Here is a 26,463-nt window from a genome sequence, read left to right as displayed (position 1 = left end):
ATATGACGGGAAGGGATGTCATAAGCAATAATAAGGAACAAATTTTCCCCAGCGTGTTGCTGTTAGCTGGCACAGTTGGATTGCTTTTTTGCCTGCGGCAGTATCCAGGTCAGGTGGCTATTATATGTGTGAAAAGAAGGCAGAGGGACGGATGGGTAATGATTGTATCATCTGGAGAAAAGGGCTCTGGTCTGTTACTGAGTAGCATGGATATCAGAGACAGAAGAGTGGCCCCACCAACAGGTGTTTATAGTTAGTACAGTGATATTTTCATTGTTAAAATGTAGCCTAATGAATGTTCATCTTTGGCCTGTCAGGTTAGCTATCCTCCTTTTGGGAAGATTAAGTAAGAATACACGGGAATGCCAGTTCTCTTCTTCCTTAGCCTGTCATAACCCCATCCTTGCTCTTGGTGGTAGAGAAGATGGAAGCAGCCTCTGTGGGCTAAAGTTGATGTGAGAGGAGATTGGGACATACACATTCCTCCTTTATTTAAGCATGAATTGGCATTAAAATTTTTTTTTTTCTTTATTTGTTTTTAGAGACGGGGAAAGGGAGGGAGAAAGTGGGAGAGAAACATCTATGTGAGAGAGAAACATTGATCAGTTGCCTCTTGTACACATCCTGATCAAGGCCGAACCTGCAGCCCAGACATGTGCCTTGACTGGTATGGAGCTAGTGACCTTTCGCTTTGTGGGATGATGCCCAACCAAATGAGCCACACCAGTCAGGGCCTTGATATTTTTTTAATGGCTAAAATTGTTTATTAATATTGCTGTCAGGGTAGAGGTGAACCAGAGATTCTCGTTTTATCATGAAAGCAAGTGACTGTGGTTTCCCTGGCTCCCTTTTGTATTCTCCAAGTGTGTACCTCTGCTTTGGTGACTTTATTTGGCTTTGACTTTCCAAAGGTCAGTGTTACTCTTAGACATTCTTTTTTTTTTTTTTTTAATCTTGTTTTTATTGTTCTATTACAGTTGTCCCATAACCCCCCCCATTGCTGTCCCCTGCCCTGTCCACCCCTTCTCCCATAGTCAATCCCCACCCCATTGTCCATGTCCATCGGTCATTTATACTAGTTTCTTGACTAGACCCTTCCCCTTCTTTCCCACCTTTCCCCCTTCCTCCCAGCCCTCTGGTCACTGTCAGTCTGTTCCTTGTTTCCGTGCCTCTGGTCCCATTTTGTTTGATTTTTTATTTTGTTCATTAGGTTCCCATATTAGGTGAGATCATACCACATTTGTCTTTCACTGCCTGGCTTATTTCACTAAGCATAATACTCTCCAGTTCCATCCGTTTTCTTGCGAAAGGTAGGAGTTCCTTCTTTCTGCTGTGTAGTACTCCATCGTGTAAATGTACCACAGTTCTTTGATCCACTCATCTACAGATGGGCACTTAGGCTGTTTCCAGCACTTGGCTATTGTAAATAGTGCTGCTATGAGCATAGGGCTGCATAGGTTCCTTTGAATTGGAGTTTCAGGATTCTTTGAGTATAATCCCAGTGGAGGAATTGCGAGATCAAAAGGCAGTTTCATTTTTAGTTTTTTGAGGAAATTCCATATTGTTTCCATAGTGGCTGCACCAGAATGCATTCCCACCAACAGTGCACTAGGGTTCCCTTTTCTACACATCCTCGCCAGCTTTCTTTATTGCATCTGACAACTACCGTTGCACTTGCAACTGGAGAGGATAGAGGTGAATGTCCCTAAGAGCTTTGTAGCAGTTTATATCCTAGGCCCTCACACTGTTTCAGGAGCTTTTGGTGAGCAGAGTTGCCAGATGATCCTTAGTCTTTTCTTGCTTCTTGAGTTTGGTGCCATAAGGTGAAGAGCACAGATAAAGCACGTTGCTTCATAGATCTACCTTTCAGTTTCTTCTTCATCAACTCTTTCTTGCATTTTAACCTCTTTTTAAACAAGGACTTGGAATGATTCATGCACCTCGTTTAAGTTTTGTCCTCAATCTTCCTCATACCATTGTGAATCTGGGAGTTGCTAGTTCTTAAGTTTTAATTGACTTGCCCTATGAGGGCAGGTGAAAAGTGTGCTACAAGATCCTGTGACCTGTCAATATGAAAGTAATGGATCTATTTACATACAGTGTTTGCTACATTTTTCCTCTGTTAGGACCTTTTGTAAGGAAATGACATTCTTTCATGAGGAGCAAAGGGCAGTATTTTCAGAAATAGCTATGTGGTCCTCAAGAGAAAACATTCTTTTGCCATGAAATATACTTACCAGACATTTTGGAAAAATTGCAACCTAAATAAGAAAGATATAACTGTAATGTGTTTGGGGTTAAAAATTATATCAAAACATTTTAGCTAGTGTATTTAGGAACAGAGTTTCTTTTATTAGAACTAGAGACTTTCAATGAAGTCGAATGTGTAATAGTTCATCATGATGCACTATTAAAAGCCAATGAACTAAAACTAATGATGGAAGTAATTCCAATTTTAATATTAAATATTATAATTCCTGTTTTGCTTTATTTTTTATTTAATTTAGTTGGGTCAGGATTAAATGGAAGCTGACTTCTAATTGATACAATTAAAATTAATTGAAATAAAAAGTTCAGATTATCAAAAGGATTATTTTCTTAATTATATATATATATATATATATGCAACCGTAATTTCCTAACCATATTGGTAATGTTTGTTTCATAGTATATATTTTTATGAGTACCATGATTAATGCTCATTTTTAAAGCACACTGAAATTTCAGGTTTATTATAAATTTTGTTTAAACAAATAAAGTTATTTAGTTTGTTTTTCTTTTGAATAATAAAATGTAGTTTTAGGGATGCTTTTGTAGGGAAGCTTTATTCACTGGATGTCTTTTTTAACTACTTTACCCTTCTTGCTACTAATAATTTTTAAAAAATAAAATAAGAATAACTTGTTCTTTCTTTTGCTTTAAAATGTTTGTCATCCTGTGCATGCCAGATTTATTGGACTGCAGTAGTTTTAGTGCATTTTGGCTGGATGTTTATTATGACATCACTGTAATCTATATACAGTATGTGATTTCAGATGGTTTCAGTGTTAAATATTTTCATAATTATGCTAGTTTTGGCAGTTCACTTGGAACTTTTTCACGTCTCTTTAATGAACATGTTTTACTTCTGGGCTTTTGAGACAACCATATGTTTCAAAAATTAATAGTGTGCTTTTAATGTTAACGTTGTGCAGAAGTGTGTGACTGCAGACATTTTTAAGGATGTAAGTTGAACTAAAAGTAATTACAGTAAAGTTTTATTCACAGTAGTAGTCTTTTAGTAGTTAGAGACTGTAACATCCCCCCAAATAACAGAAGATGTCATTTTAAAAATTGAATAGTGAAGTTGTTTGTGGAATGGAACATTGTGAAGTTTGTTTTGCATTAACTTAAAATGAATATATGTGAAAATTTTCTTTGTTTATGATGGTAATTCTTTTACTTTTTGATTGTATTGATGTTTCAAATGAATTTTTTCTTTTACTGACATACCACTAGAATTTGAAGCCAGGGTGTCACATAAAATATTCGTCTTTTGTTATTGTATCATTCTCTTAGTATGGTATTGAATAAGAATTTTTGTTTTCTAAAGGAAGTCTTACTGTTCTTATTTGTCTCTTTCTTTATAATAAATATAGGATGATCATGAAAGCTGTGGTTCTAATTCTACCAACCCTAGTACTACTGAGAACACAAAATCATCAGTAAAACCTCGAAGAATGCAGCAGGCTGCTCCCACAGATCCTGATTTACCACCAGGTAACTTCTAATGGGCTTGATAAAGCTAAAGTTTCAATTGTTATTAATTGTTATAACCCTTTGTAGAATACACACTTTCAGTATTCTTTAGTGGTATAAAATGTTTAGACTATATGTGCGTGTGCATTTGCTGCATGAATTCAGAACAGATTGAGTCCAGAGCCCTCATGAATGTCTTCCATTCAAATTTTGAATCTCTTTTGCAGTAGGTTGTTTCTTAAGTTCTTTCTCTTTCTCTTTTTTTTTTTTTTTAAAAGATTTTATTTATTTTTAGAGAGAGGGGATGGGAGGGAAAAAGAGAGTGAGAGAAACATCAATGTGTGGTTGCCTCTCACACGTCCCCAACAGGGACCTGGCCAACAACCCAGGCATGTGCCCTGACTGGGAATTCAACCGGCGACCCCTTGGTTTGCAGGCCGGCACCCAGTCCACTGAGCCACACCGGCCAGGGCTTAAGGTTCTTTTTTATAACCTCTCCTTGCAAAAACTTGCCTCTAATTTCCCATTCTTGTTAAATGCAGGAAAGATACTAGATTGTTCTGAGTTTCTAAGAAGTATAAAATTCACTAACAGAAACAGAATTTTGTACTGGGATAGATCATCTCTTCTATTTCCTGAAATTTCTATTTACCTGGAATAGTAGTGAGTTATAAATAAAGGTTCCTTGATAAATATTTAACGAAGAAAAAAAACAATGATCATTATATGTTAGCTCTGTGCTCAAAGTGCACTGCTGTCTTTTTGCAGTGAGGAATTGTTTATCAGTCACTTCTCTTTTGATTTTATTTATCAATCACTTTTTCCCTGAGATGTAGGTGACGTTGGTATAAAATTGTTTCCTGTACCAAATGTTTGTAGGCTTTCTGCTGGTTTTGGTTAATTTTTGACAGTCTTCTGGCACCATTTGCTTTACCTCTAAGAGGCTGTATTAGTTACACAGTTTCATAGTCCTCATCCCTCAAATGTATGTTCTAACATTTAAAAAAATCCTCACCTGAGGATTTGTTTATTGATTTGAGAGAGGGAGGGAGAGAGGGAGGTAAGGAGAGAGGGAGAGAGGAACATTGAAGTGAGAGAGAAACATCCATCAGTTACCTCCTGTTCATGCCCAGACCAACAGGGGATTGAATCCTCAACCTAGGGATGCGCCCTGACGATAACCTTTTGGTGTACAAGAGGACAATCTAACTAACTGAGCTTCACAGGCCAGGGCTGAATTGAACATTTTTAACTGGTGTTACAGTGACGTTAATGCTGATGCTCTGTATCCTTCAGAACTCTACCAAAAGGCCTCCGTAATCTCTCTGACTTTAGAATAGATTAATTGCTATAGCTGGAGAGGGTGCCAGAAGATATTTTAGTACTGAACATTTCTAATTTTACTTAGAGTAGTGTGGTGGTTCTGGAATTTTCTGAATTTTTTCTTGCTAATTAACTCCTTGGGAAAAGTTTCTGGTGTATTAAATTAACCTGCAAATTAAATTAAACTGTAGCTTGTTCTTATTTATTAATTGGGCAATACATTTACCCTTCCAAATTTCTGATTACATGTCTCCCCAAAACTAGAGAAACATTGATCTGTTGTTCCACTTATTTATGCGTATTCATTGGTTGTTTCTTGTTCTGCCATTACTGGGGATTGAACCTGCAACCTTGGTGTATTAGGATGAGGCTGTAATAAACTGAGCTACCTGGCCAAGGCCTAAGTCCTGGACTTTTTAATAATTCTTTTTAGAGCCTGTATTAAGAATTCACACTGGTATTCAGAATTGGGATAATTGGTCAATTTTAGGAGCATAAAACATAAAAAGATAATCATAACATAAAACATCCTATTTTTTAGTGGCATAAAACAGAGCTGTGTTCTACCTGAACTGCTTGAGGTAGCTTTTGGATTAGCATCTGCTTTTCTGTCTTACCTAATGGGAGGAATCATATCCTCTTATGCTGACATAAATCACAGTTAAGTAGTTGCTTTAGGAAGTAACTGAACTTTTTGGGCAATTACTGGGAGGTAGAGCCACTAAACTTAATCTTGCTAAAGGAAAAGAAGGGATAATTTGAGAATCTAGTTGGATAATGGTAAATTATTTTATTTCAAGGTTAACTCATAGGGTTATTTGAGGACTCATTTCTGGAAACCTTACCCTGTCCAGGAACTATATTAATGTTCTTTCATTGTAGAGATGGATTCTTGCTCTGAAAAAAAAGTTCAAAGAGTTTATTTATTTTTGAGAGAGGGAGAGAAACATTGATGTGCTAGAGAAACATAGATTGGTTGCCTCTCACACACTGCCAACCAGGTACCTGGCCCGCAACCCAGGCATGTGCCCTGGCTGGGATTTGAACCAGCAACCCTTCAGTTCACAAGCTGGCACTCAATCCACTGAGCCACACCAGTCAGGTTTCAACATTTTCTAGAGCAAACTTATTTCTTTAGTATCTGTGGTTATAATTTTAGAGTTTGAACATTTGCATAAATCCAGAGATGCTTACTGAGAAAAGTTTTGGTATTGCCAATAAGTTGTTTGTTGTTATGCACCCCTAAAGGCTGCGAGACTTTCTAATAGGAAAAGAATGTGAGTCAGTATCTTATATTTTCTTTGCAATCTCTGTTCTTGCTATCTAGAACAGTCTTTTTCACATTATGGATCCTGACCAAGTAGTGTTTTATGAAAGCAATTTAGTGGATCATGGCAGAACTGAAAAAATATGTGGCATAGAATAGAAAACCTGATGCATACGGCATGCAGTAAAGGGTAGTAATATTTCAAGAAACTTTTGCATATGTGTATGTTTGTGCTGGGTAATGATGTAATTTTTTTTTACTGTGAGAGGGGTCAAAGAGTTTGAATTTGACTAATTTTAAGCATACACATTTTCTTTCAGTTAATACATAGGCCAGGACCTTCAGTTTTTGCTAATAATAAGTTTTGAATTGCAGGCTTACCATATCCTTTCAGATTTCTGACTGTATTTAGAGAAAAAGTTGAAGGATGTTTCATTTATTTATTCATTTATGCATACTTTCCTCAGTATCTCTATACATTATTTTTGTAAAGTGATACTACTTCTAAGATAGATACCTGGATTATTTAGTTTTGTGTTCTCTCAAGTGTCCAGCCTTTTGCTTTTATTGAAGTTCATTAAAATAAGCAGCCTTTTGTGGGCTGCTTCTGCATTTTTCTTCAAATGGCTTTAAAAGTAAGTTATGTTTCAAACTATTAGTTTTCGATAACCTTTAAGATATATAGTGTTTATACTTTGTTTATTACAGAAAAGGTGGTTATTGGAGAGCCTTTATGTCATTCTAATTAGATTGAATTTCAGAATATTGCTTAGTGGAGGCAGGCTGTTCAATTCTCTAAATCTATACTGATGTGTGAATGAGAGTATGATAGACCAGCTAATCAAAGGCTATCTTTGCCCTCAAAGAATTAAACTGCTTAGTATAGGAGACTTTTTAAACTACTAACTACAGGGTAAAGTCAAAGCAAAGAAGAGCACCAGGGAAGCACAAGTAATAAATTTTGGTTACTAAAAAAAGGAGTGGTTTTGTGCAGGTGTGTGTGGTTTCCAAAACACACAGGTAAAACTGAGAGACAAGAAAGACTGCAAATTTAAGGATGGGAAATGGCATAATAGACACATACTATCCAAAAAATAAATATGTATTTGTAACATAAAAATCAGCCAAAATAAAACCTAAAGCAGTAGTATTAATGAATATACATAATAGAAATACTCAAGGGGGAAGGGGGAGGGAGAGAAGGGGGGTAAGAAGGGGAAAGGTCTAGTCAAAGAACATGTATAAATGACCCATGGACATGGACAACTGGGTGGGGACTAGGAAAAAAAAAAAGAAATACTAACAGTCCTCCAAAAAAATATATGACGACTTTGTATGTACCTAACACCCTAGCTTTGAAATGTGCTAGATCAAGCTGAAAAAAAAAATACGTAACTGTATCTTTGAATATCACAATTAACAATATTGTTTTAGTAGATACATGTATAACTGCACTCAGCAGATGAGAGTGTACATTCTTTTGATGTACACATAGGATATCTACAGAGATTGAAAAAAGACTAGGTGTAAAAGGAAGTCTTGACAAATTTCAAAGGATCGCTATCATATTGACCATCCCCTTACCACAGTACCATTAGAGTGTAACTACTGATATGTTTGAATTTACCTTTACCATTTTATTACTTGTTTTATCTTTGTAAGCTTTGATTTTCATTCTTCTGTTCCCCCTCTCATGTATACGTTACTTTTGACTCCTGACATACTTTCTGTCCCAAAATACATTCTTTCCACATTTTTTGGCTACATTCAGTGGGGAAGATGTGAAATGTGATTGCTTTATCTTATCCAGGACTAGAGCCTGTTAAGATTTTGGTGTCTGTGTGCATGCACAAATACACATACTTTTTTATTTTGTAACTTGCATTTTTAAATTTAATGTTATGTCATGAACATGTTTCTAGGACATTAATATATTTTATGTTATTTTAGTCATTGGGGTGTATTCCATTGTGTAACTGTTCATAGTTTATTTAACCAATACCTTTTTGTTTGATATTGAGATTACTTTTCATTTTTGGTTTTGTAAAATGTGTTAATAAGCACATTGGAAATCTTTGCACAAACCTCTGTTTATTTCCTAAGAAGAAATTCTTACCAGTTTATGGAATCAAAATTTAGGGGTAACTTTAATGTTTTGGCATGTATGGACAAATTTTCCTGTGTAAAATTTGTTAATAATACTTTTTTCTAAGCACAGTTTTGGTCCAGTGCTATTATTTATTATTAAAAAACATTTCTTTGAAACTTTTATGGATGGAAAATGCTACTATATATTTTATTGGTAATTAGGGTTACTATTTTTTATCATTTTATTCTCTTTTCATCACTTTGTTAGGTAGAGAAGCTAATTTTTACTCTTTGTCAGTGATCAGTATTCAGCATTTTTCAGTATCCCTTTTTAGATTTTCCATAAAATATATAGTCATCTTCATATAATGAATAATTTTGTCTTGTCAATACGTATACTTAGTTCTCTTTTTTATCCTTATTTAGTTGTTTAGAACTTCTGTGACTACATTAGGTTAAGAAAAGTGGTAGAGACAGTCTCCTTATTGTTGAGGTGTAGGGTGGGGAACATTGGAGAAGAGGATATAGGGGAGGGGATGTTCATATTGGGCTTGAGCAAGGACGGAGAATGGGCAGAGAGTATTCTAAACATAAGGAAGAACATGAGCAAGGTTAATGAAAATTCATAGTATTTTATCTGACCCCGTGGGCATCAATGTGTGTGTTTGGAGGAATGGGGTTTGTGGATGGGAGAGAGTTGGATAGTAGGAACTTTGGAAAGATTAACTACTAACAGAGTAAAAGAGCCATCTGATATGATGTCCTGTAGGTTCTCATTCCCACGGTAGCCTTGCCTTTCCAGATGCTTGTGGAATAGACCTGGATCACTGTTATATTATTTGAACAATTATACTCCCAGGGAGTCTCTAAATATGGAGTGAATGGAGGTAATAGATCTGATGTTTGACACTCTCTGTAGCTTACTTATAAAACTAAGTTATTTGAGGTATTAATGAGATGGTGTATCATTTATTCCACTGGATAGTCATTGCTGCATTAGCAGTGCATTTTTAATAAGGAAACATACATGGTCTTCTGTAGATGTAGTTATTTTTAGATATTTGGTTCTTTTGGTGAATTGGCTTATTCATCTCAGTTTGTATGTCAGTTTTATGTTGAGAAACTGAGGAAAAGTATTTAAAAAATAAGTGAAAAATTCATTATTAGTGTTTTTTCATTTAAAATACATTTATAGTATTATTATAGTATTATTTTGCACTATACATTTTCTCCAGTTCTTTTGAATTTTTATTTTTTTGAAGGTGCTGTACCCTTAAGTAGTTTATATGAATTTCTTATTGATGACAGGTTTTTCAGAAATAGGAAAGCCAATATTAGTCATGCTCCACTTCTTAGTAACAAGAATCTTACTTTTATTTTTAACATTTGTGTTGAGTAGTAATAGCATGGGACAATATACAGGGGTGGCCAAAAGTAGGGTTACAGTTGTGAGTATACAAGTTTGTTCTCGTATTATTGCTTATTAATTATTGTGTTATTTGTATTACAATTGTAAACTTACTTTTGCCCACCCCTGGAAGTTTAATTTGTTAAGCATTGTTTTAGTATCTACTCTCATAAAAGAATATTTGTTACCTCAAATTTATTGGTATTCTGTATGTTAATTTTATAGCATATGGTAATGGCACTGTAAAAACTTCTAATAGTTTCCATGTACCAGAAAAACTTGAACTTAGTGGTTTTACATTTCCTTCTCTTCTTTTCTACCCATTGGTAATGAATGAAGGAGTTGGCTTTTGCAAACATGTTATGGTTGAATAGATTTAAATAAGCTTTCTCCCAGCAGGGTTTAAAAATGTCAGTTGCTGAAAGAAGTTGATTCTGTTTTATACAGTAAAATTCTAATTAAAAGAATACCACCATTTATTTCATGAGATAGCTAATATTTTAATTAGTTTTAACGTTTTTATTGTAGAAAATTTATTTGAATAAAGTGAAGGTTTTATTTTTAACATTTATTTTATTCTCACCCAAAGACATTTTTTTCATTGCTTTTGGAGAGAGAGGAAGGGAGAGGGTATAGAGAAAGGGGAAGGGAAGAAGAAAGGGAAGGAGATTGGTTGCCTTTCCTGCGCCCTGATGGGGGACTGATCCTGCAACCTGACCAGAAATCAAACCCGCGATATCTGTTTGTGGGGTAATACCCAACCAACTGACCCACAGTGGCCAGGTGCTGAATAAAGGGAGCTTTAAAATCTTTTTTCCTATTTAAATTCTGTTTACGTTTACTTTTGTTTATATATTTCAATTAAATTCCTCCATAATGTGTCTATATTCACATCTGTTGTGTGAGAGACTTCTGACAGAAACTTCTGAGAGTATGGAGTATCCCACAACTGCATGAAATTAAAAGAAAAATTTATGGCATTCTAGGCAAACTATAGAGAAAAAGAATTTCACTAATTTTGTTGCTTTGAGTTTTTAAATAAAAACTATTATTTCTGATTCTCCTTATTTCTCTCTGTTCTCATTGTGTTTGTATCTATTCTGTTTCCTTCCATACTTTTCTTTTTTTCTATCTTCTTTGTTATGTTTTTTCTTCTTTAACGGTCTATACTTTCTTCCTCATTTATATTCTCTCTCCTAGCCTGTTTCAGTATTAAATATTAGTAAGTGGCACTAGTTGAATCCATTATGATGGTTATGTTTCTCTAATTTTTTTCTTCCAGACCTAACTTTTTAATATTCTTATGACTATTTAAAGTATAAATAGCAGATAATAGCAGATTCAAAAAGAAGCTTAAATCTGTTCTTTTACTATATAGTATAATTAGCATATAGTAAGTTTCATTTGGGAAAATGTTTAATAAAGTAGGCAGAAACCAAAGAGAAACCAAAGTAGTATAGGGTAGTCATTGAATGGGATCTAGTACTGTGTTATTAAAAAGATTTCTGTTAAATATGGTTTGTCTGAGTACATGAACACTTTATTATATAGAACTTCATAAAGAGGTTTGTTGGATTGAATCTGCTGCTTATTAGCTGCATTACTTTGGCAAGCCTATCTGAATGGCAGTTTCCTCTTTGCAAACTATACTAAATATACCCACTTTCCACATACATTATACTCAATAATATTTTAATAAACATTTGTTGACCGACATGGCTAATTGCATTCTTTTTTTCTGTATTATAGGTTATGTGCAGAGTCTCATTAGACGAGTTGTAAATAATGTAAACATTGTTATAAATAATCTTATTCTAAAATACGTTGAAGATGATATTGTTCTTTCAGTCAACATAACTTCTGCAGAATGCTATACAGTAGATGAATTATGGGATCGTGCATTCATGGATATTTCTGGTGAGTAAACGTGAAGTACAGTATAGATTTTTTATTATTGAAATGGACTTCTTGGATTCTAAGCCTTTCTTGGGCCAGCTGGCTCTTAGATGAATCTAATGAAAACTTTATGCCTTCAGACTGGAAGAATGTACATATATAAAATATAGCATGCAATTAGAGGAGGTTAATAGACCCTAGATTAAGAAATCACATACTTGTTTTTTAATGTTTTTAAAATTAATTTTTTCTTAACTATAACATGCTTATTTCAAATGCAATGTATTATATTTTACAATGCTATATTACATTAACAATTTTAATTTTTTTGAAGGAAGAAATATGTTTCTTTCACATAGCTTGGTAATGGCAAACAATATATCTGACTGATTTATGTTTTGGGTTTGTATATTCTGGAGTTCTTTTGGGATTTTTGGATAATCCTGAAACCTGTTTTAACCATCACATACTCTATTCTCCTACTGTTTGTCTTAAAAGAGCTAAGTAACAATATAATTTTAATCATTACCGTTAATTTATTACTATTTTATTTATCATATTCTACGTGGCAGGCACTGTGCTAAACGTTGAAACTATAGCTATGAAGAAAATATTTTTATTTTATTTTATTTTTTAATGTGTTTTATTGATTATAATATTACATTTGTGCCAATTTCCCTTCCCTCTGCTCCCCTCCACCTGGTGGCCCCCCTCCCTCCAGTTGTCCCCCCCTTTTAGATCATGTCCATTAGTTGTGCATACAGTTCTTCTCAACCTCTCTCTGTCTATTCCATTCCCTCCTACCATGATCCTTAATTCCTATATCATCTCCCTCCCTCTCCCCATTCCCCCTCCCTGTTGACCTCCCCCCAATATGTTCCCCGTACCTATAGTTCTTTTTCCACTCTCGTTGCCTGTTTAGTTTGCCTTTGTTTCAATTCCCTAGCTTCTGTTGTTTCTTGTGATGCAGTTTTCATTTTAGATTTCATTGTCTTGATCCTCCTTTTTCTAAACCAGTCCCTTTAACATCTCATATAACAGTGGTTTGGATCTAATGAACTCTTTCAGTTTTATTTTGTCCTGGAAACACTTTCTCTGTCCTTCTATTCTGAATGACAATTTCGCTGGATAGAGTATTCGTGGTTGTAGGTTTTGGATTTTCATTACTTTGAATATTTCTTGCCAGTCCCTTCTTGCCTGCAGGGTCTCCCTTGAGAAGTCAGCTGATAGTCTAATTGGGACCCCTTTGTACATAATTCTTTTCCTCTCTCTTGCTGCTTTTAAGATTCTCTCTTTATCTTTAATTTTTGACATTTTGATTATAATGTGTCTTGGAGTGGTTCTCCCTGGGTCCAGTTTTTTTGGAACTCTCTGTGCTTCCTGGACCTGTAAGTCTATTTCCTTCCCCAAGTCTGGGAAGTTCTCCTTTATTATATTTTCACTCAATTTTTCAAGTTCTAGTTCATCTTCCTCGCTCTCTGGCAAACCAATGATTCTTATGTTGGGCCTTTTATAGCTGTCCCAGAGGTTTCTGATCCTCTCATCGTTGCTTCCCATTTCCTCTCTCTGCATTGGTTGACTGCTTGTTCCTTCTCCATATTCCAGTTTGTTGAAATGAACTCTGGATTTTTTTTCCTCACCATCTCTCTCGTATGTGGTTTTGTTCCTTTCGTTATGAGTGTTTTTCGCTTCTTTCTCATCTTTTTCCTGCTCTTTTGTGAATTCTGTAAGCCACCTGATAACAATGGCCCAGAACTGAGCCTCTGACAGGTTTCTTATCTGTTCATCTGTCAGGTTCTCCATCTGTTGCCTGGTGAGCTGTGCCACCGGGATTTCTATAGTTGTCTGCCTCATTTTGACAGATGCGTTTTGTTTTCTTGGGCCGGCTGTCGGGGGCAGTGCCTGTGTACTCGTAATGACCCAGCGACCGGCGCCGTTCGGCAACCTTTCTTGCTGTGCCGTGGTGCTTTGTCGTCACAATCCAGCGACCGGTGCCTGTCCGCAACCTATTTCGCAGCCCTGTGGCGCTTTCTTTGGGGGCGGGGGTCCAAGATGGATTCACACAGTTATTTTGCTAGGAGACCGGGATCCGTCCTCCCGCCCCCCTGGGCCTCACTGTTCAAGGCGATGTGGTGGCTGCTTTCCCCAGCGTTGGGGTCGCGAGCTGCCGGGGGTTCGACTGCAGCCGGGATTGTTCTCCCCGCCGCTGTCCCAGGTGCGACCGCAAACAGCGCCGCCCCCTTTCGCTCTTACCTGCCCAAAGGGCACCGCTGGTTTATAACTTCATATGTTGGGCTTCCGTGTAGTTTTATTTTCTGAAATTTCTAGTTATCCTTTGTTTTGAAGTAGTTGTATTCCTCTCTAGTTGTAGAGGGAGGCCTAGCGCGTCCGTCTAAGCCTCCATCTTGGCCGGAAGTCCAGCTATGAAGAAAATAGATACTGCTTCTTACTAGTTTCATCAGGAGAGATATTGGTCAAATAACTAATAACATTTGTTGATATATGTTCTGATAGAATAAGAAATGGATATTTTTGTAAACTATCTTAAGGAGACTATTGTCAGCATTTTTTGTCTGTGCCCTGCCATAGTATGTATTTGTTAAAATGTGTTTGAATCCTAGTTTTCCCACTTAGTACAAGATGTGTAACTTTGGGTGTCTTGCTTCACTTCTCTGTTTTTCATTTTTTTCATTTTGAAATGAGGATAAAAGGAGCTTCTTTATAGAATTATTTTATTAAATACATTAATGCACTGAAAGGAATTATAAAAGTATCCTGTACATAGTCATTACTCAGTAAGGGAGCTGCTATTTTTATTTATATTTATTTTCTCTAATTCTCACAACAACTCCATAAAGTGATGATAGATATCTTTTCTCTTTCATTTAGTTGTACATTCATTTACTTAAGACCTAGCTAAAGAAAAGCAAAATTAAGTTGAGTCTCAAGATTATTTAACTTGCCTAGTTAAAGCATGCAACTAGGAACTAGCAAAATTGGAATACAGTTTTATTTTTGTGTGTTCTCCAGGCTTCAGTCTTCACCTTTTAAAAATCAATAATAATCCTGATCTCACAGCTCCTTTGTGAAGCATAAAGAAGAGTGTATTAGGCCCATTCAAGTCATTGGTTTCTGAGACATTGTTCATGCCTCCCTCTCATTCTCTATAGGAAGAAATATTCAGGGAAAGGGCCAGAAGAAAAAGCTATAGAAAACAGAAAAACAGAATTGGATAGATAATACAGGATTGAATAAATGAGCTGACATTTTAGAGAAAGAAATTTCATTAATAGTTTTAATATAGAAGTAATGCAAATATTACTTTGGGAAATTCACTAATGATGAATTGAAAAGATTGCTAAATTGGGAGTTAGGGATTCATGGTTTGAATCTTTTCTCTACCACTAACCTAGTACAACCTTGGGTGAGGCATTTGTAAAATGTGAATTATTATTGCCAACCTATTTATGAGAATCAGGTGTGATACCACATGAACACTCATGATGATGGTGGTGATAAAGACAGCAAAAATGGTATCTTCCATTTATTGAGTGCTTGTTAACCTTCTGAGGTAGATACTATTATTTTCCCTTTTATTAATTTTTAATGCAGTATTTAATATTTACAAAGGGATTTATGTAACAGTTATAAAACAATATAATGAACACATGTTTTCTGAGTAACTAGAACACTTAAGTTTATGTTCCGCCATGCCCATGTGCTTTTCCCTATCCCAGTCTCTTGCTTCCTCCTAGAATTAACTGCTGTATTGTTTTATCATTCAATTGCTTAAACAAAGTTATACTCTTCAAAGGAATGAGGTACTGCTGCATACTACAACATGGATGAACCTTGAAAATATTATAAGTGAAAAAAGCCAAAGAAAGTGTATATTGAATGATTACATTTATATGAACTGGCAAAATAGCCAAATCTCTGTAGACAGAAAGTAGACTAGGATGCTTTAGGGATTGGGGAAGGGAAAGGGCACTGGGGGGATTGGAGGAGTGATAGATAAAGGCAATGGAGTTTCTTTTTTGAGGTGATGGAAAAGTTCTAAAATTGATTGTGGTGATGGTTGCACAGTAGTGTTATATGTATTTTTAAGCATATAATAACAAATAGTAAGTTATTATTTCTATAAATAGAGGGAAGGAAGCATCTAGAGGGTTTCTTTCATGTCTAGCCCTGCTATTATAGTTTCTTTAATTTGGGTGCATGTATGTAATATCACTAACTAAATAATAATATACTGTGTAAAATGAAATAGTATGATAAGTTTGTGTGTATTTTCAACTAGCACATTAGAAGTTTATTTGCTAATAAAACTTTTACTGTTTCCACATGTGTGCATACTCTTTAGTTTTTACTTCTTAAAAAGTTAAATCCTAAAAAAGATAAAAAATTAAAGGTTGAATTAATTAGAGGTTGCCAGGATATACTTAGAAACAGTGTTATCAAAGAATGGATTAAAGCATATTTTATTGTGTTGAAGATTTCCATGGCCATAGCATGGGATAGCTGCTAACTTAAAATCAGTGAGCAAGTAGTCTTGGGCCTGATATTTACCTAGGAATTGCTTATTAGGAATAAAACTACTCATTTGCAAAAGGTTTCAGTTTCTAGTTTGCCATTTTACCAGTAATTGTTTCATTTTTATTGCCTTGAAAACAAACTTGATACTGTTATTGGTAATTTCTTCATTAGTTTTTACTTAGAGCAGTGCTAGTCCAGTTGAATTTTTTTATATGTTGGGTATGTTTCATATCTTTACTCTGTAGTATTGTAGCTGATAGCCACATGTGGCTGTTGAACACTTAAAATGTGGCTAGTGCAGCCAAGGACCTGAAATTATATTTTTATATAATTTTAATTAATTCATATATTTAAATGGCCATGTATTACTGGTGGCTACCATATTGGAGAGTGCAGGTTTAGAGCACAGTATCAAGTTTTTTCATGTAAAATACATATTATATGAGTAACTATCACTCAAAACGTTATTTTTAATGTTTTCTCAAGAATTTTATTTTGTCATTGCTATTTAATATCTCTTTACAGATAGCAAAATTGTAATTAAAATTTTCACTAATTTTATCTTAAATTTGTAATTAGGTGTCAAGCAAATTGGGGGCAAGATACTTCATTTCTTCGGCCTCTGATTCTTCATATCGTTGTTGATTTATTTATTTTTTTTTAAATTTTTTTTTTTGCTTGTTAACCTTTTATTTTATTATTTTTTTAAATTTATTTTTTTATTTTGGTTTTTCAATTACAGTTGTCCCCTTTTCCCCTAATTTCTCTCCCCTACCCAACCACCCCTCTGCCGCAATCATATCCCTCCCTGTTGTCCATGTTCATGAGTCTTTTATACAGGTTCTTTGACTAAACCCTTCCCTTACTTATCCCCCTTCTCTCCCTCTCCCCTTCCCCCTATTGACTGCTATTCTGCTCTTTGTTCTATTTAGTTCCTTTGTTTGTGTTGTTCTTTAGTTTCCTGTATTAGGTGATATCATATGGTATTTTTCTTTCTTTGCCTGGCTTATTTCACTAAGCATAATTCTCTCTAGTTCCATCCATGTTGTTGCAAATGACAGGAGTTCCTTCTTTCTTTCTGCTACATAGTATTCCATTGTGTAAATGTACCACAGTTTTTTGATCCACTCATCTACAGATGGGCACTTAGGCTGTTTCCAGCACTTAGCTATTGTAAACAGGGCTGCAATGAACATAGGGGTGCATAAGTTCTTTTGAATTGGTGTTTCAAGATTCTTCGGGTATAATCCTAGTAGTGGAGTCGCTGGTTCAAAAGGCAGTTCCATTTTTAATCTTTTGAGGAAATTCCATACTGTTTTCCATAGTGGCTGCACCAGTCTGCATTCCCACCAACAGTGCAGTAGGGTTCCCGTTTCTCCACATCCTCGCCAGCACTTGTTGCTTGTTGATTTGTTCATGATGGCCATTCTGACTGGTGTAAAATGGTATCTCATTGTGGTTTTTATTTGCATCTCCCTGATGGCTAATGATGTTGAGCATTTTTTCATGTGTCTATGGACCTTCTGTATGCCCTCTTCGGAGAAGTGTTTGTTCAGGTCCTTTGCCCATTTTTTAATTGGGTTGTTTGTTTTCTTGATGTTGAGTCGTATCAGCTCTTTATATATTTTGGAAATCAGTCCCCTGTCTGTGATATCTTTGGCAAATATGTTTTCCCATATGGTTGGTTTCCTTTTCATCTTGCTGATGTTTTCTTTTGCTGAGCAGAAACTCTTTAGTTTGATGTAATCCCATTTATTTATTTTTTCCTTTATTTCTCTTGCTTTAGGAGATGTATCCGTGAAGAGATTGTTACGTGAGATATCTGATATTTTCTTGCCTATGTTTTCCTCTAGGACTTTTATGGTGTCACGGCTTACATTTAAGTCTTTGATCCATCTTGAGTTTATTCTCGTGTGTGGTGTAAGTTGGTGGTCTAGTTTTATTTTTTTACATGTCCCTATCCAGTTCTCCCAGCACCATTTGTTAAAGAGGCTCTTCTCGCTCCATTTTATGTTCCTTCCTCCTTTATCAAATATTAGTTGACCATAGAGGCCTGGGTTTATTTCTGGACTCTATTCTGTTCCACTGATCTATATTTCTGTTCTTATGCCAGTACCAGACTGTTTTGATTACAGTGGCTTTGTAGTATTGTTTGGTATCCGATGTTATGATTCCTCCTGCTGTGTTCTTTTGTCTCAAGATTGCTTTTGCTATTCGGGGTCTTTTTTGGTTCCATATGAATTTATGGAGGATTTGTTCTAGGTCTGTGAAATATGTCATTGGTATTTTAATAGGGATTGCATTGAATCTGTAAATTGCTTTGGGTAGTATGGCCATTTTGATGATGTTGATTCTTCCCATCCAAGAACATGGTATTTGCTTCCATTTATTTGTTTCTTCCTTAATTTCTTTCTTCAATGTTATGTAATTTTCAGAGTACAGATCTTTTATCTCTTTGGTTAAGTTTACTCCTAGGTACTTTATTTTTCTTGTTGCTATAGTAAATGGTATTTTCTTTTTTGTCTCTGTCTCTGCTATTTTATTGTTGGTGTACAGAAATACCTTAGATTTCTGTATATTTATTTTGTACCCTGCGATTTTTCCAAATTCACTTATTATATCGAGTAGTCTTTTAGTGGAGTTTATAGGATTTTCTAGGTATACTATCATGTCATCTGCATATAATGAAAGTTTTACTTCCTCTTTCCCAATTTGGATGCCTTTTATTTCTTTTTCTTGTCTGATTGCTGTGGCTAGGACTTCCAACACTTATGTTGAAAAGGAGCAGAGAGAGTGGACAACCTTGTCTAGTTCCTGAGTTCAGGGGGAATGCTTTCAGTTTTTGTCCATTGAGTATGATGTTGGCCTCAGGCTTCTCATATATAGCCTTAATTATGTTAAGGTATGCTCCCTCTATTCCCATTTTGATGAGTGTTTTCATCATAAATGGGTGTTGTACTTTATCAAATGCTTTTTCTGCCTCTATTGATATGGTCATGTGATTTTTGTCTTTCATTCTGTTTAGGTGATGTATTATATTTATTGATTTGCGAATATTAAACCATCCTTGCATCCCTGGAATGAAGCCCACTTGATCATGATGTATGATCTTTTCGATGTATTGCTGGATCCTGTTTGCCAATATTTTATTGAGGATTTTAGCATCGATGTTCATCAGTGATATTGGCCTGTAGTTTTCTTTCTTTGTTGTGTCTTGACCTGGTTTGGGGATTAGGATAATACTGGCTTCACAGAAAGAGTTTGGGATTTTCCCCTCTTCCTGGATTTTTTGGAACAGTTTGAGGAGGATAGGAGTTAGTTCTTCCCTGAATGTTTTGTAGAATTTGCCTGTGAAGCCATCCGGTCCAGGGCTTTTGTGTGCAGGGAGATTTTGGATTACTGTTTCAATTTCCTTTTTTGTTATTGGTCTGTTGAGACTTTCCACTTCTTCTTGATTCAGTTTTGGAAGGTTGTATGTTTCTAGAAATTTGTCCATTTGTTCTAGATTGTCAAATTTCTTGTCATACAGTTGTCTGAAGTAATTTCTAACTATCATTTGTATTTCTGAGGTATCAGTCGTGATTTCTCCTCTTTCATTTCTGATTTTGTTTATTTGGGTCTTCTCTCTTTTTTTCTTGATTAGAGTGGCTAGAGGCTTGTCGATTTTGTTTATTTTTTCGAAGAAACAGCTCCTAGCTTTGTTGATCTTTTGGATTGTTTATTTAGTCTCTATGTCATTTAGTTCTGCTCTGATCTTGATGATTTCGTTCCTTCTTCTTGCCCTAGGCTTTGTTTGTTGTTGTTGTTCTAGTTCTTGTAGCATTTTGGTTAGGTTTTTTATTTGAGATTCTTCTATCCTTTTCAGATATGCCTGTATTGCTAAGAACTTCCCTCTAAGGACTGCTTTTGCTGTGTCCCTTAGGTTTTGGGCTGTTGTGTGCTCATTATCATTAGTTTCTAGAAATTTCTTGATTTCTTCTTTGATGTCATTGTTAACCCATTCATTATTTAATAGCATGTTATTCAATCTCCATGAGTTTGGGTGTCTTTGATTTTTTTTCTCTGAGGTTGATTTCTAGTTTCAAGGCATTGTGATCTGAAAAGATGCTTGATATGATTTCAATTTTCTTGAATTTGTTGAGGCTTGTTTTGTGACCTATCATGTGGTCTATCTTTGAAAATGTCCCATGTGCACTTGAAAAGAATGTATATTTTGCTTCTTTGGGGTGAAAAGTTCTATATATATCAGTTAGATCCACGTGGTTTAGTGTGTTGTTCAATGCCTGTATATCCTTGGTGTTTCTTTGCTTTGATGATCTGTCTATTGTTGATAATGGAGTGTTGAAGTCCCCTACTATGAGTGTGTTGTTGTTGATATCCTTTTTGTGGTCTTCTAGTATTTGCTTTATGTATTTGGGTGCTCCTATGTTGGGTGCATATATGTTTATCAAAGTCATATCTTCTTGATGGATTGTTCCTTTAAGTATTATGAAATGTCCTTCTTTGTCTCTTTTTATTGTCCTTGCTTTGAAATCCGTTTTGTCTGATATGAGTACTGCTACCCCGGCTTTTTTTTCCGGTCCGTTTGCTTGGAATATTTTTTTATATCCCTTTACTTTCAGTCTGTGTAAATCTTTTGTTTTCAGGTGTGTTTCTTGTAGACAGCAAATATGTGGGTCCTGTTTTCTTATCCATTCCATTACCCTATGTCTTTTAATTGGAGCATGTAATCCATTTACATTTAAGGTTATTATTGACGTGTATTTATTCATTTCCCTTTGTACCTCTGTTCCTCTCCTCTCTTGTTCTTTTCTTCTTTTTTCTTAGAACACTCCCTTTAGCATCTCTTGCAATGCTGGTTTGGTGGAGATGTATTCTTTCAGTCTTCCTTTGTCTGAGAAACTCCTTATTTCACCTTTCATTTTGAATGAGAGCCTTGCTGGGTAGAGTATTCTTGGTTGTAGGCCTTTGTTTTTCATTGCTTGAAATATTTTTGACCATTCCCTTTTGGCTTGTAATGTTTCTGTTGAGAAATCAGTTGATAGCCTTATCGGAGCTCCCTTGTATGTTATTTGCTGTTTTTCTCTTGCTGCTTTTAGGATTCTCTCTTTGTCTTGGAATGTTGCCATTTTAACTATGATGTGCCTTGGAGTGGGTTTTTGGGGGTTCCTCTTCATTGGAACTCTCTGTGCTTCCTGAACTTGTATAACTTTTTCTCTCATCAGGTTCGGTAAATTTTCTGTCACTATTTCTCCTATCAGATTTTTAATTCCATGGTCCTTTTCTTCTCCCTCTCTAATTCCTATGATCCTGATATTGTTTCTTATCATGCTATCCTGTAATTCCCTTACATCTTGTTCATATTTTTTCAATCTTTTTTCATTTTGCTGTATTGTCTGGGAGTTTTTCTCTACATTATCTTCTAACTCACTAATCCGATCCTCTGCTTCGTTTAGTCTGCTTTTGACTGATTCTGCTGTGTTTTTCAGTTCAGAGATTGCATTCTTAAGTTCTTCCTGGTTCTTGTTAACAGTTTCTATGTCTTTTTTTATGCTGGTGTAGTTCTCTGCAAGTTCCCTGTAATTTTCTTGGAGCTGCTGGTAACTTCCTTGGAGGTTGTTATAGTTGATTTTAAGGATGTCGAGTATATTGAGCTTCTTAACCACCATTGTTTTGAATTCCAAGTCTGACATTTGGGCTATGTCTATTTCATCTATCTCTCTTTCTGAGGATTCCTCTTTTCTCTTCATTGAGGGGTTATTTTTGCGTCTTACCATGTTGGATTCTTTTTGTTTGTTTTTATTTATCTATTTATTTGTTTTTTTCTGGGGGGGGGTAGTCTGCTTTGACTTCCCTCCTTTGTGGTGTGAGATTCTTTATCAGAGATCTGGGGGTTTCAGTGGTGCAGTCTCTTTGATATCCTGAGCCTGATGTTCTTGAGTTACCCTTTATGTCGTTTGTTTATGCTGTTTGGTTATATTTCAGATGTTCTTTGATAGGATCTTCCTTCTGGCTAGTTGGTTGAGATTCACTCTATCCGCTTTGTCTTGAGTTCTTTTGTGGATATGCTGTTAAAAACATAAACACACAGGCCAGGCAGGAGACCCACACCCTCAAAAAGTATCCCCCACTCTATCCTGCTATCGTCAGCCAACGAGCCCGTATTAATATAAATGTAAAGAGATTAGAGCTTTTATACTATAAGAAGAATAGATAAGAGTTGTTTTTGGGGAGGAAAAATATAATTTTTGATAGAGGGGGTGATAGGTTAATAATAGTTGAGACTGTGCAAGCCAGTAGGTAATCGTTGTTGGTGATTTAAATGATAATAATGAATGAGAAGTTCTTTGCATAGGTTCTGGCATCATGTATTAAATACTCTGTTAATCTTATTTGCATTACTATTTATATTAAATAATAGTTGCCTTTTTCTCTAATGTTCCCTTTTACTTAAAATGTTTTTTTTTTCTTTTCTTTTTAGCCACTGATCTGGTGCTGAGAAAGGTTATCAACTTTTCTGACTGTACAGTTTGTCTTGACAAACGAAATGCTAGTGGTAAAATAGAATTTTACCAGGATCCTTTATTATACAAATGTTCCTTCAGAACTCGTCTGCATTTTACGTATGATAACCTAAATTCCAAGTTGCCGTCTGTTATTAAAGTAGGTGTTTCTTTCTCTAGTGGTTGAGATGCATGTCTCCATTTTATTTATTGCCTCTTGTGCATGCTAATTATTACTGAAAAACAAAGAAGAAATTGACTTCATAAATATATGTATCATTTGTTTTTGTAAAGAAGTTTTATTTATCTTTATATTATAACTTTTATTTAATATTGTTTACTGTATTTATATTTATATATTTTGCATTATGTGTTCTAATAGAGATATTTAGGGACCTTTTTTTTCTGTGACTGTGGTTTCCTTTTTAGTTTGTCCAGCTGTTGATTAGTGTTTTTCTCTTGAAGTAGATAGAGGAGATAATATAAAAATATTTTTATGTCCACAGTGGATGGGTTATCAATCTATATTTCAGTCCTTATGATTTGTTAGGTGTAGTTATTATCTCTTCTCTTTCTTCAATAAACTTACAAGGCTTGATTTGTTAACCTGATATCTTATTAGTTCAGAAAATATTAGCTTTTGATCTATGGTTTCAAAATATAAACATTTTGTGTATGTAAAGATATATGTTTGTATAATGTATATATACAGAGTGGGGCAAAGGTAGGTTTACAGTAGTGATTATACAAAACAGTTTATTCTTATTTATTGTTGTCTTTTTCCATATGAACAACTGTAAACCTACTTTTGCCCCATCCTATATATACATATATATAAGGGGTTGATAAATGTTTGATTCTTTTTTTTTGTTGTTCTTTTTTAAAAATCCTCACCTGAGAACATTTTTTCATTGTTTTTAGAGAGAGAGGAAGGGGGGTGAGAGAGAAAAAGAGAGAAACATTAGTGTGAGAGAGAAATGTCGATTGGTTGCCTTCTGGTATGTGCTTAACCAGGGATGGAACCCATAACCTGGGCATGTGCCCTGAGTGGGAATCGAACCCATGACCTTTTGGTCTATGGGACAATGCTCCAACCAACTGAGCCTCATTGACCAGGGCTAAAGGGTATTCTTTGTCATTGATTTTGCTAAGACTGTTTATCACTGGTGCCATAAAAAATTTAAAAGGATGTGGTAAAAATTAAAAATGGAACTGCCTTAGGTCCCAGCAATTCGGCTTTTGGGTATTTATCCAAAGACACCCAAAACACTAATTCAAAATGCTATATGCCCCCTTGTGTTTATTCCAAGACGTGGAAGCAACCCAAGTGTCATCAAGAGACAAATAGATGAAAAAGCAGTGGTACACATATATAGTGGAATATTACAGGGCCAAAAAAAAAAAAAAAGAATGAAATCTTACCATTGTGACAACTTGGATGGACCTGTATTATGCTAAGTGAAATAAGTCAGACAGAAAAAGCCAAATATCATATGATTTCATTTCCTGTGGAGCCTAAAGAACTAAATAAATGAACAAACAAAATAGAAACAGACTCATAGCTGCAAAGAATAAACTGAAGGTTGCCAGAGGGAAGAGATGGGGTAGGGGAGGATGGATGAGAAGGTGAAGAGATTAAGAAGTACAAATTGGTAGTTACAGAACAGTCACAGGGTTGTAAAGTACGGCATAGGGAATAACTCTGTATGGTGCCAGGTGGGTACTTAAATTGTTTAGGAGACCACTTTGTAACTTACATAATTGTCTAATCATTTTGCTGTATACCTGAAACTAATAATTTCACTGTCAACTGTAATTGAAAAATAAAATTAGAAAAAATATTATCAGATTGATCCACATTGAGGGACATTCAACAAAATACCTGACCAGTACTCTTCAAAACTGTCAAAGTCATTGACAAACTAGAAAAGTCTGATAACCTGTCACAGACTGAAGGAAACTAAAGAAACATGACAACTAAATGCAATGTCGTAACCTCGAACAGAGATAGGATATTAGTGAAAAAACTAATGAAATCAGAATGAAGCATGGAATTTAGTTGATAGTAATATACCCCGATTGGTTTCTCAGTTGTGACAAAATTACCAAGTGGTGATAGGACGCTAACAATAGGAGAACTGGATGTGGAGTATATGGGAACCCTCTGTACAACCTTTGCGATGTTTTTTTTTTTTTTTTTTTTTTAAAGTATATTTTATTGATTATGTTGTTACAGTAGTTCCAATTTTTTCCCCTTTACTCCCCTCCACCCAGTATCTCCCTCCCCCAGCATCCCCCCCCAAGTCCGTACCCATGGTTCGTAAAAAATAACTATCCCTCCCTCTCAGATATTAAGACCCTTTGTAATCTTGTAAAGGACAATGGGCGAAGGTCTCAAGCTCCTCTAGCTGCTTCAAGCTGGACATGGTCGTCGTCCTACCTACCCTTGGGTCCAGAAATCCCTAATAATAGTGGGGGTGTGGAGGGGAGGGTGGCCTTCCCACATGGGGAAGGATTGTGCAGACTCCAGGTCAGTTGGCTGTCTCCGGACAACGGCGTGCTTGGTTTAGCAGGTTGGCATCCTTGTTGTGTTCTGGGGGGAACAGATTTGGCAAAAAGGGTTAAAAAGCATCATTCAAACCATAACTACTAGGTGACAAAAGGCAGGGATTAATTTTTCAATGTTCCACATTAGGAGAAAAAAAAAAAGGGGGGGGGAGCTTCTTTGGAGGAAGGTGTGCTAGGCACATCTCGCCTGTCCAAAACCCTTTTGCCCATTATATTTAGTTTGGGCTGAGGGAAATAGTTTATGTTTCCCCCTTCTCAGACCTCTGGGCCCTTTCTGTCCAAGCCATTAGGATAGAAAAGAGAATTCAGTTTTAAAGTGAAGCCCACAGACCACCCTATTCTTCATCAACCCAGCCATTTAGTTCAGCCAAACCGTTGAGTCTCAGGAGGCAGCGCTGCAGAGAGGATTAAGTGAGCCTTTTGCGTACAGACAATCACTGAGGTAATGCGGTCATAGGCTTATGCCCTTTGAAAACAGAAAACACATGTTAATTTATGTAACATAGCCAACAAACAAGTCTCTAAATCTGTAAGACTGTCTTATTGGGAAGACATCCAGTTGCAAGGCACTTGACATTCTACTTGCCTGCAACTTGAATCTCTTTGGTGATATCACAGATATGGTTTAATTTTCAAGTGAAACCATTTTTTAAGTGAGAAGAAACTTTTAAGACGGTTAGCTGCCCTACTTTACAGTCTGCCACTGATCATTGTGATTTTCCTTGAATAATGATTTTTCTCCCTAAGATTACTCTCCTTGTCTTTAAAGGGGCTACATTAAGTCCATTTTTAATTTATCCTGTTCGTTTGCATAAACATAACAAGAGCAGCAAATGATCACTTATGATCTTTAGTTCTGTTTTGCTGGAACTTACCCAAGGAACATTTAGGGTGGCCCTCAGTCTGCTCTTCAGGGCACAGAAGCTGGGCCACATACCTGGCATTCATCCTTGCCTGTACACACCTGTCCTTTCCAAGTCTTTCTGGTTTTCCATTGTGCCTTAAGGTCCCTTCTAGCCATCTTTCAGGAAAACAACCTTCATTCTTTCCCTGGAGAGATTGCTGTGGACCGCACAACCAACCATGGCAGCAGGCCTTTTATTTCGCGGGCTTTTATTACCTTTGAAAGTCATTCC

General features: G+C 35.8%; 1 protein-coding gene across 1 annotated transcript in view; it reads left to right on the top strand.

Annotated features, from left to right (window-relative positions):
• Positions 1-26,463, top strand: part of VPS13B (vacuolar protein sorting 13 homolog B) — a 714,607-nt gene that overhangs the window by 22,324 nt on the left and 665,820 nt on the right. Inside the window, exons 4-6 of the mRNA XM_090283521.1 lie at positions 3,639-3,759; positions 11,574-11,741; positions 22,738-22,919. Coding sequence (XP_090139647.1) covers positions 3,639-3,759; positions 11,574-11,741; positions 22,738-22,919 — 471 coding nt within the window. The remainder of the gene's footprint in view (positions 1-3,638; positions 3,760-11,573; positions 11,742-22,737; positions 22,920-26,463) is intronic.

The sequence above is a fragment of the Furipterus horrens genome, unplaced genomic scaffold, assembly GCF_987537825.1.
Source record: "Furipterus horrens unplaced genomic scaffold, mFurHor1.1.pri manual_scaffold_7, whole genome shotgun sequence".
Lineage (NCBI taxonomy): Eukaryota > Metazoa > Chordata > Mammalia > Chiroptera > Furipteridae > Furipterus > Furipterus horrens.
The sequence above is the reverse complement of the archived record's forward strand: the minus strand, read 5'-3'. Positions and strand labels throughout refer to the sequence as shown.